Here is an 11,594-nt window from a genome sequence, read left to right on the forward strand (position 1 = left end):
CGTCGCACGACCGTGCAATTGTCCGTTAAAGTCACGCAGTGCCGAATCGCAAGGGGAAGGGGGTAAAATCTTCCGGGGCTTAAGTGGTTAAGCAATGCATTCAAGTCCAGGTCCTAACCCAGCCTGTTACTAGACAACAGGCAGCACACTGTTGAGGTAGTGTCAACTGTAATGGGTGGAACAAGAAGACATGAAATGTGGAGAAAGAAGGGCAACTTAGAAAGAAAGGGGGGGGGGGAGGAGGAGGCGGTGTGAGGCAAGACTGGAAACCCCCACTATAAAAGAATTTGGAGATTTACTAAAACTGGTGCAGCAGTGCATGGTGACCAATCAGTTTCTAGGTTTTACTGTCAAAGCTTAACTGAACAAGCAGAATTTAAAAGCGGATTGGTTACTGCTTTTATCCAAACTCCTTGAATGTCTGGTCTACAACCTAAACATACATGTTCGCCAGCACACCATGGATCTTGCAAAGCAGTTAAAAAAAAACTCACATCAGGATAAGTGCAACATTTCGTAGCCACGCAGAACCCTTTCATCAGGCATGGCATGTGATGATGTGATCACATGCCTGACGAAGGGGTCCTGCGTGGCTTCGAAACGTTGCACTGATGTGATGTGATCCTTTGCAATAAAAAGTTTTTTTTTGGATTGCTTTGCAAGATCCATGGTGTGCTGGCGAACAGGTTTGTTTATCTGTGATAGATCCAGTGTCCAGCTGGTGAGCGGTGCAGCACGCACAACAGATGTGCCAATACCTACAACCTACTTAGCAACCACCTCATAGAGAATAATCTTTCTTGATCCCCTTCAGTTTTGATTTCGCCCTCCACACTCCACTGAAACTGCTCACCAAATACTCACAATCTACTAATGGCCAAAACCAATGAACACTATTCTGTACATCTACTCCTGGACCTTCCTGCTGCCTTTGATACGGTTGACCACCCCCTCCTCCTCAAAAGACTCCATGCCTTTGGTCTCCATGACTGTACTTTTCGGTGGTTCTCATCCTACCTATCCAACCGCACCTTTAGAGTTACTTACAATTCTGCTTCTTCCTCTACTCTTTCTTTCTCTGTCGGGGGTCCCCCAATGTTTTGTTCTTGGACCTCTCCTATTCTCGATCTACACCTCCTCCCTGGGTCAGCCGATAGCCTCCCATAGCTTCCGATGCCATCTCTACGCTGATGATACCGAAATCTATCTCTCTACCCCTCAGCTTAATCCCTCATTCTCCTCATGTATCACTAATTTACAGACATATCGGCCTGGATGTCACACCACTTCCTCAAACTTAATCTATCCAAAACCGAGCTTATACAGTAATTTTTCCTCCACCCATGTGCCCCTTACCCTGATTTCTCTGCCAAGATTGATGGCACAACAGTAAAAAGAAGAAATGAGGATAGGTGATGCTAAGAGAGATGGGGAAAGATGGGAGGGGTGAAGGAGACAAGAAAAGGATGGTGGGGGGGAGTTGTTGAGGTAAGTAAGGATGGGAAAAAAGTAAGTAGGATGGGTAAAAATAAAGCGGGGTAATTAATAGTACATATTGACTACGTTGTCACAGAATGCCATAAAATATTTTGGGTTTTATTTCTTTCAGGTGCTCCTGACAGGAATTTTTTGGAAGCACCAGAAGATTTTGGATCCCACCCTTTTCTAAGAGCATATGGTCCTTCACCCTCAACAGTTGCTAGTAAGTACATCTTTAACAGTGTGATTTTATGTATCTGCTCTTCCATAAGAGCCCATTCACACTGCCGCGACTTGTCAGGCGACTTGTCAGCCTGACAAGTCGCGGTCGGTCGCGGTCCATTGAGTAGTACAGGACCCGTTCTAATAGGAGCGATACAAGTCGCTCCGACTTAGAAAGACGGTCCTGTACTACTTTGGGGCGACCTCGGAGCGACTTGCATAGACTTCCATTATGTGAAGTCCCTGCAAGTCGCGCCGAAGTCGCGGTGCACGCAACTTCACAGGTCGCCCCCCGAAGTCGTGTCGCCTCAGTGTGAACCGGCTCTTAAGATTTGTTTTGGTTTAGTAAAAAATTTGCAAACCCTCTACAAAGCAAAACACACATAAGAAGCCTATGTTGGAACAACTGTTGCCCAACTCAGAGGCTGCATTGTATTTGAATTATACACAACCTTGGATGTAGCATGTGGTCCGTGAGTCAGAGAATGACCGCTTCCATCAGAGGCATTTGAAACTTTTTGTTTAGTAACAAGACATATTCTGGTATTAACAGGATCCACCATCTGTTAAAACAGTTATGCATGTCAGTTCCACTTGTTTTATTTGATTTAAGCCTTTGTACAGTACAGCCCCTCTAAACACACTGGATATTTTGTTGATGCAAGCAAAATCTAATTTTAATCTGAAAGATAAATAGCATTAGATAATGGCAATTAGTTGCATGAGAAGATTTCCCTTGGGGATTTTTTTTGCAGAGTCCTACTGCTTAAGTATATTAATATTTGTGGTTTCATTCTAATAAAAATGGCAGGGGTTAAGTGGGAAGACATCAGGCTTCATGCCACCGGAAAAATTCACACTTTCAGAGCAACATAAACACTGTTAAAATGCATTATTTACAGAGTAACTGCAAACAGATGGTAATGTGTTTTTTACAGCATGTCATACACAGCATTAGTTACTAGTCTGCCAACTTCCTTGTCCTCCCAAGTGTTGCAGCCTGCCAAACACACCTTTGCAATGCTAAAACTGAACTCCAGTTAAATACACAGATTAAGTGTATATATAAGGGAGCTGTCTCACTAACACATACTGTTGGACAGGTTCATTTGGTTGGTAAGCAGACTTGGTGAGTTGAGCTGGGAATTTTCTCTGGTTTTGTCTTTCATGTGTTTGCCCTTCCTTGTGCTCCTTTCTGTGAAGGCCAGTTATAGATGTGGGCAGGGGCCATTTCTTTGTTACTGGTGTAAATATTGGTGGGGGGACACACTGGACACCTTTGCTGCCATTGTTCTATGTGCTGGGTGTCCAGGGTGCCCTTGCACCTTTAACCACTTTACCACCGGAGGATTTTGCTGTCTTACGTCTGGGCCACTTTTTGGCGATTTGGCACTGTGCTAATTTAACTGACAATTGCGCGGTCATGCAACACCGTACCCAAATGAAATTTACGTCCTTTTTTTCCCACAAACAGAGCTTTCTTTTGGTCGTATCTATACCAATATTTTTCACATTTTTTATATGAAATTTTAATTTTAACGAGTAATGGCAGCGATCTGCGTTTTTTTTTTTTTTTTTATTTGCGGGACTGCGACATTGCGGCGGACAGATCGGACCCTTGACTGACATTTTTGACACTTTTAGGGGTACCAGTGACATTACTACAGTAATCAGTGCTATAAATATGCACTGTTACTGTAAAAATGACACTGGCAGGGAAGGGGTTAAGTTTATTGGAGAGGGAGGGGTTAATGTATGCCTGGTGCTTACTGACGTGTGTGGGGGGAGGTGACTGAGTGACACAGGGACAGATCGCAGGTTCAGCTATGCTGAACCTTGCAATCTGACCCTGCCTGTCACTTAGGAGATCCGCCCGCTTTGTTTACACAAGCGGGCGGATCTCCAGACTTGATTCCCCGACGATCGGGTAAGAGCGCGCGCCGCCGAGAGGGGGGAGTGTCTGGCGACGTAGGTCTACGTCGCCAGACGATAACGAACCACTTTGCCGCAGTAGAGCTCTAGTGAGCAGCGGTAAAGTAGTTAAGGAGGTTTGGGCTACCTCCAGGCCCACCTGTTCCTTATCTATCCATTAGAATGCATGTGCTTCCACTTCTGACACCAAACTGTAAGGGACTTTTGAACTGGACGGCTAGATGGACTCCCTACGAATATTCGGGAACATGCTTTGACTCTCCCCTTCTGTGTGTCTCTGTGTGTTCCCGAATATTCGTAGAGAGTCCATCCAGCCATTCTGTTGAAAAGCCCCTTACACTCACCAGTTTTAAGAATTACACAGCTCTGCCACTGTGCAGTCCTTTCTAGCAGGGCAGGGGATTTGAATTTTCTATGCTGCAGTAGTAAAATTCCAAGCTAAATCTAACTAGTTTAAAAAATACATCTTTATTACACAGGTTAGTCAGCATAGGCGTTAGGAGGGGAGGGAGCATTTTTAATACTAGGTTTAAACTGAAATTCTACTTTAGGTAACACTTGGTCTTGTCCCTTCCCCAGCTGATAGCAATTAAAATAAGGTGCTTGCACTACTTACATAAAAAAATAAATTTACTGGGGTAATAATTAGTGATCGACCGATATCGGATTTTCGTTGCCGATACCGATACCTATATTTTGGCAAATTGAATATCGGTATCGGCCGATATTGGTTGATATTTTTGTACATTTTATTGTACATTGTATTTTTACCCTTGACAGGTACTGTTGTGGAGGGATCTGGAGGTCTAAAAGACCCCAAACCCCTCCTCTGCACTTAAAGGTGGGACGGGAGACCGGGCGAGCCACGGAAGATAGCGGGAGGGGGGTAACGCCCCCTCCCGCTCCTTGTAATGACAGAGCGGTTTCTCGGCTGCATCGGTTGTCATTACAAGACAGCTGACTGTCGGCTATGGACGCCAGTACCGGGGTGATGCCTCTAGCTGCAGGCATCACTCCGGTACAAGCACTTTCCTGAAATATCGGCAATATCGGTAACCTCAGGGGCCGATTCCGATATATTGGGGAAAGTGCAGATTGGCCCTTGATATATTGGCTTTGCCGATAATCTGTCAATCCCTAATTAGTTGTTTACAGAACAAGGTAACATTATTTTCAAACCTGTGCTTTCTATGTAGGACCTGATAGCTTCAAGAGTTTAAAGTGAAATTACACCAACAATTTTTATTTTTTTTAAATAAAATATGTTATACTTACCTGCTCTGTGCAAAACCAGCCTCCTCTTCTAGGGTCCCTCACCGGTGCTTTGGGCTCCCCTCTCCCCCTGTTGAGTATCCCTATAGCAAGCTTTAGAGCCTCCTCTGTGTGTCTATAGAACACACAGAGCGTGGCTCGGTTTCGCCCCTGCTCCCTCCTTCCTGGCTGTGATTGACAGCAGCGGGAGTCAGCGGGGAGGCAGAGACCCGGGAGAGCAGTGGCTCTCGTGCATATGACTGGATCGCAGTCGGGCTTGGGTGGGTCTGGGGGTAAATTGAATGCATATGCATGAAGGTAAAAAAAACTTTCTGCCTTTTAGAACCACTTTAATTGTTGATTTAGATTGTACAAAATTTTATTATGTACACTAGGGTTGATTTACTAAAACTGGAGTCCCGGTTCACAATCGCACCGCATTCCTGTTTAAATCACATGCGATTCTTTGCGGTGCAATTAGAGCCCATTCATTTTGCATGGCTCAAATTGCACGAAAAAGGTGCATGCCCTTTTTTTGGCCGCTCTGGAATTAAATTGCATGGGTGTTCACACCCATTCAATCCGATTCAGCCAATCGTACTGCATTTTGAGAACTGTTTTTGGGATGTCCTAAATCAACCCACTGCAGACCCAGACCGATGTGCAGAATAATTACTTTAAAATTGTACAGCCTTCTCCCCATTCCACCACCTCTCCTTTTTTCTTTTTTTTTTTTCTTATTTTTTTTTCTTATGTCCAGCCCTTGTGACACCACCTCTCCTTTTTTTTTCTTTTTTTTTCTTTTTTTTTTTTTTCATGTTATGTCCAGCCCTTGTGACACCACCTCTCCTTTTCCTATGGCCCGAACAGTCCATTAGAATGAATGACACTGCTTTTGAATGATGTTACTTTATTTCTTCATAAATTTTATACTTTACATGTGGTTGATGTTCAAAGTTCAGTTACAGTACTGTGGACTTTGATTTTCAAACCTGTGCTTTCTATAAAGGACTTGATGGCTTCAAGTGTTTAAAGTGAAATTAAACCTACAACTTTTATTTTTTTTAAATAGAACCACTTTAATGGTTGATTTAGATTGTACAAAAGTTTATTAGGTTGTGCGGGGAACCACATGGGATTCGGACACAAATCACACTGAATTCTTGTTCAATCACATGCGATTCTTTGCAGTGCAATTTTAGCTCATTTATTTTGCATGGCTCAAATCGCACCGCACCCGCACAAAAAAAAGATGCACGCTCCTTTTTTTTTTTGCCGCACTGGAATCAAATCGCATGGGTGTTCACACCCATGCGATCCAATTCAGCCAATCACGCTGCGTTTTGAGAACCGTTTTTGGAGTGTCATTAACTTAAAATTGACACCAGCAGTGGTTCGCATTAATCGAGTGTCCTTGTAATGCGGTGCATGAAATACACAGCAATTGCTGCAAATCCCACACCACATTAGTGTGAACCAGGACTCCAGTTTTAGTAAATCAACCCATTAAATTACATAATAAACTTTTGTACAATCTAAATCAACAATTTAAAGTGGTTCTAAAGGCAGAAAGATTTTTACCTTCCTGCATTCTTCAGAGTGCAAACTTTTGTGTAGCTCTGCATACAAACCAATTAAATATTAAATTAAAAAAAAAAAAAAAAATTTTACCTATGGAAAATAAAACTAAAGAAAAAGAAAACATTTTTTTTTTACTTGGTATGCAGTCTAACCGAGCTTGGAAATTTTGCCTTACAGTTTCCTTCATTAGTTTGTTGGAAAAATACAGCTGCAATGAAAGCAGTACAGGAGCTGCTATTGCTTAAAAAAAGAAGCAAAAAAAAAGCTAGTTGCAGACTTTGGAGTCACAGACCTGAAACAAGCATTAGGGAAGTGAGTGTCAGTGTTGAAATTTCTTCTCTTTATACTTGTTGTGGGTCAGAAAACATTGCAGCTGAATCATCAGCATGACAGCCAAAAAGGAGATGTCCGCAATGGGACCCTCCCTAATCCTTTCATAACATGTACTTTAAATCAGTAGACTGATAAAACTTGTTACTGTTCCATGGTGATGGGTATATTTTCTCTTTCCCCTTTAGGACTTCCCAGTGGAGATAAACAGTTGCCCGCTGTGATGAGAACAGAGGATGACCTTAGTTATTTTGAAAAGCGATACCAAGAAAGAGTAAGTAGAGCTGACCATACATGGCTTGATTAGGGGAAGCTATGTTTTTGGTTTAGGGGATTTTTTGCAGTGATTGGCTATTTCTGAGACTCTAGAGGGCCATAACAGAAACCTTACTTGGTATCGCTTAGGGAGATTTTCCAGCAAATGTCACAACGCTACCTTCCATGAAAAAAGTGGAGGACCCAAATTATTGCAATACATGCTCTGGCTCCAAGTGTCCCCCAAACACCTAAACAGAATGCAGATAGAAAAGGAGAACCAGCAACTTGCACATCTTTATGAAATTTTTTATTTAGCTACAGAATAGTGAAGATAAGAACAGTTTACATGTTTTGGCAAACAGCCTTAGTCATAGCTATGACTAAGGCTATTTGCCGAAACATGTAAGCTGTTCTTATCTTCACTATTTTGTAGGTAAATAAAGCATTTGATAGGAATGTACACGTTGCCAGCTCTCCTCTTACTTTACAGACACTGCAAGTACACAAAAATAACCTATTGATCTGCCAGAAATCCAGTGTACTCCTTACTTTCTGTTTGATCAGACAACATAATGCCTCTGTTGCGCTAAATGTATTAACACAATTTGACTACAGAACGTATCTCTTAACCTAAGGGTGATGTGTTTTGTAGCCCATCAAAGGAGAACTCCGATAGGGCAAACTGTACTGCTTGGGATTTCAGTGCAGCAGAGGCAATTTTGTCAGCAAGTTATAAGCACTAGATTTCTGGCAGGATCAACAGGTATTTTTCTGTACAGTTTTGAGAGGCAAAACATGGGGAAATGCAGATATTTAGGTGTGTTTTTTTTTTTTTTTTTAAACCATACATTTTGATGTTTTTAGTGAGGCTGCTGTAAGCTCTTTTTGACTCAGTTTCTCAATCCAAGAGAGAAAAGCCTGATGAAGTAAGTGCACTTTTAACTGAGTTTCAGGGCTTCTATCTAGGAATTGCTAAGGAACTTTGGCAGGAGAAAAGGAGCTATAAAAAGCTTACAACAGACTGTATGCACAGGCACTGTTAGATTGTATAGCAAGAGGAATGCCATAGATCACTTTACAGTGGCATTGAACCCAAAACCAAAAATGTAATATTTTGCAGATTGGCAATCATTAGATGTAGTGGCTGCATTAGTTTCTATTTTTAGCCTCTTTTCCCTGTGTTTTCACTTGGTGGTCTGACCAGTTACAAACCTCCTGCATTAGAGCGTCCCCAGTCTGGATGAAAACTAGCAAATTTAAATATACTAACAAATTGAAGCCAAAATCCAGCTAACACTTTATAACCAGTTACAGCAAACCGTTTTTTTTTTTGTTTTTTTTTTTGGGATAAAAGTCTTACACAATTGAATAAAAGCAGACCGTTGTAAGCATCCATGTCAGTGGTAAATGTTTTTTCTCATCCCTATAACTGCTACACCCTTATGAGAGCTTGTTCGTTTTAAAAACAGCAGACTTACTAGATGGAAGACCAGATAAAAAAAAAAGAAAGAAAGCCTAAAAAAAGAAATCAAATGCAGTCATCGCATCTAAAAATTTGTAAATTGCAATTTAATGTTTGCTTTTGGATTTAGCACCGCTTTAAAGTGATTGTAAAGCTTTATTTTTTTATTTTTATTACAATAACAAACATGTAATACTTACCTGTTCTGTGTTATGGTTTTGTAAAGAGCAGCCCCGATCTTCCTCTTCTGGGGTTCCCCATCAGTGCTCTGGGCTCCACCCCAACACCCTCCCCCGCATAGTATGCAGTAAGGTAAAAAAAAACCTTCAGCCTTTACAACCATTTTAATCTCATTCTAAGCATGCTGCTCACATGCATAGCAAGTACAAATACAAAGTTGCTATTTCATGATTTTGTCTCTCTTCAGATACTAGTGGCATAGGGGGTCCCACTTTTGTTGCAATAAAGAGCTTCTGTTCTTCTCACTGAGCCCCTGTGTTTCTGATAATCTGATAGTAAAGGTTGGCAACTAATCTACTAGATTTCTAAACTATTTGGATCATCTGCATTTTGATTTTTTTCATTCATACAGCTCAACAAAAGAAAAAAAAATGTATAGCCTTACATAGTTCATAGAGCTATTCATAGCAGTCCCTGTCTCAGGGAAAGGATGTGATTATCTGATGGCACAATTCTACCTGGAGAAAGTATATATATATATATATATATATATATATATATATATATATATATTTTATTTAATATCCATATTTTACAGTACATCAGGGTGCAAATGAGGATATGTGATGGTAAGGGCATCACCATTCTAAATTTCTTTTACTGTGATTTATTTTACAAAAAGATGACTAATTGTGTTTAATGAGAGATGCATGTTGCAGCCACCTGTCAGATTCAGGTCTGCCATCAATGAAAAATGGCAGTTGGAGAAAATTTGTTAAAATATTTTTGTTAAAGAATAAAGAAGGTTGTATTATATGAAACAAGCTGATACACATTTATGTGTAAAAAGTATATGGCTTGATTTTTACTTCAACAGAAATATCGTAAGTGAAAATGTTATATTGTAGAATAGCCACAAGATGGCAGTGTAGCAGTAGATTAGACTGTACTAAACAAGTCCACAGTGTGGGCTGAGAATCCATGATTTTAATATAAAGTTATAATAATTGGTTTAAAGTTGTTGTAAAGGCTTAAGGTTTTTTTTTTTTTTTTTTTCTCTGCATTATTAGGGTAGAAAAAACTTTTCATGATAAGTTTCCCCTCACCCCCCCCCCCCCTCACCCTAAATACTTGCAAAAGAAGAGAGAAAAGGAAAGAGAGTCGACAAGCAGGCTATGGTGTAGCACAATTTTGTTTTATAAAAATGTATAAAAAAAATGCACTCACAAAGACAGTGGGGGCGACAGGCCTTCGCCTTCATCTTCGTCTGTGGAGGATGTTCTATCTGGAATGGTCCAAGGGGAGCAGTGGCCAACACACCGGGGGGGGGGGGGGGGCGGCAGTCCAAGGAGAGACGAGGCTGAGAAGCCAGAAACCCTTGCGCAGATGAACCCAAAGCTGCGATAGACACTTGGGGAAAAGAATCCTACAGCCTGTGTAAACGACCTGTCAGCCTAACGATTGGTGTACCCAATAGGGACGCGTTACAGAGGCAAGCCACGTCTACGTTATCAGTTTACTCAGGCTGTAGGATTAGTGCCTAGGGTACTAGTACAAGGGTAGAATCTTTTTTTCTGTGATCCCCCTAAATATATACCTCAGTCCTATCTTGAGCCAGCACTGTGCCCGAGCTGCTCTCTCTCTCTCTCTCTCCTCACAGGCATTTGGGCATCAGCGGGAGCCATTGGCTCCTGCTGCTGTCAATCAAATCCTGTGAGGAGGGAGTGGAGGGTGACGTCGAGCCGCGCTGTCTTTGTCTTTAGACGCACACAGCCCAGTTCAGGATCGAGCCTGCATTAGTGCCCCATAGTAAGCAACTTGCTATGGGGCACTCAGAACGGAAGAGGAGCCTAGAGTGCTGATGGGGGACCCCCAGAAGCCAAACAAATATGTTATTACTATAATGCATTTAGACTGTACAAACAATAATTGCTGTACATTTTTTAGTGTAATATTGTGCTGGAGCTTTTGTTAAAATGCCATATGTTGGCAGTACATTTGAGGTTCAAACTGCTGCTCAACATAGAGCAATGGTTAGACACACCCCTGCATAGTGCTCCAGAAAACAATTCTCCTCTGGGAGCATGAGCGTTGTTATTTGGAGCACTATGTATGAGGTGTGCTGGACTGCTGTTGGTCTGGACGAGTGTGAAGCACAGATTGCTGCCAAAATTTTAACAAGAACTGCAGCATTATAGTACATTAAAAAGGAAAAAAAAGGGTTGCACATCAATTTTTACGCAGCCTGACTGCATTACAGTTTTAAAAATTGAAGGCTCAGTTGGGCTTTATATTTTTTGCAATATCAGTGGTGTTATATAGCTCATGTTGCATGTTTTGTAGTTGCAGAGAGAAAAGGAACAAAAAAGACAAAATACCAGACGTCCGAATACCCAGCGACCTTGAGTATGGAGGTCTCTAGCAAAATGTCTGCTTTTCTTATATTTAAAAATGTTTTTCCTGATTTATTCCTTTTTTTTATCCAGTATTTTATTTGTGTGTATGCAGGAATCTTGACTAACAACAATGTAGTTTTCTTAAGATCTTCATTTTTAATGTAAAGCGAAGAGAAGTGTGCAAAAATATAATTCAAATCCAGTTTTCTTTGATTTTATGTCTTATTTTCCACAACAGGACGCTTTTATTCTAATATTTGTATTTCTAGCAGGTTGATTTTCTAAAGTATAATGTTTGTAGAGACATTGATAGTAAATTATTAAACTTTCTTTTGTCATGTACAAATTTTCCCCTAAAGTTATGTTGCCAGTTGTGCATAGGAGGTATCTCTTCTGCAAATATCAGCAGTTTTAAAGCTCACTGGAGATCACAGTCCATACAATCCCAATTTCTATTACAGTGCTGTAGGATTCACATATTGCTGGCTGGGTTTTCATTGTTG

The 11,594-nt window shown here is 41.1% G+C and overlaps 1 protein-coding gene across 1 annotated transcript in view; it reads left to right on the plus strand.

Moving 5' to 3' along the window:
• Positions 1-11,160, plus strand: part of FAM221A (family with sequence similarity 221 member A) — a 30,777-nt gene extending 19,617 nt beyond the window's left edge. Inside the window, exons 5-7 of the mRNA XM_082258513.1 lie at positions 1,610-1,702; positions 6,984-7,069; positions 11,039-11,160. Coding sequence (XP_082114639.1) covers positions 1,610-1,702; positions 6,984-7,069; positions 11,039-11,101 — 242 coding nt within the window. The 3' untranslated portion in view covers positions 11,102-11,160. The remainder of the gene's footprint in view (positions 1-1,609; positions 1,703-6,983; positions 7,070-11,038) is intronic.
• Positions 11,161-11,594: the final 434 nt, after the last annotated feature.

This window comes from Pelophylax lessonae (assembly GCF_965119305.1).
Source record: "Pelophylax lessonae genome assembly, chromosome: 5".
NCBI classification, from domain to species: Eukaryota; Metazoa; Chordata; class Amphibia; order Anura; family Ranidae; genus Pelophylax; species Pelophylax lessonae.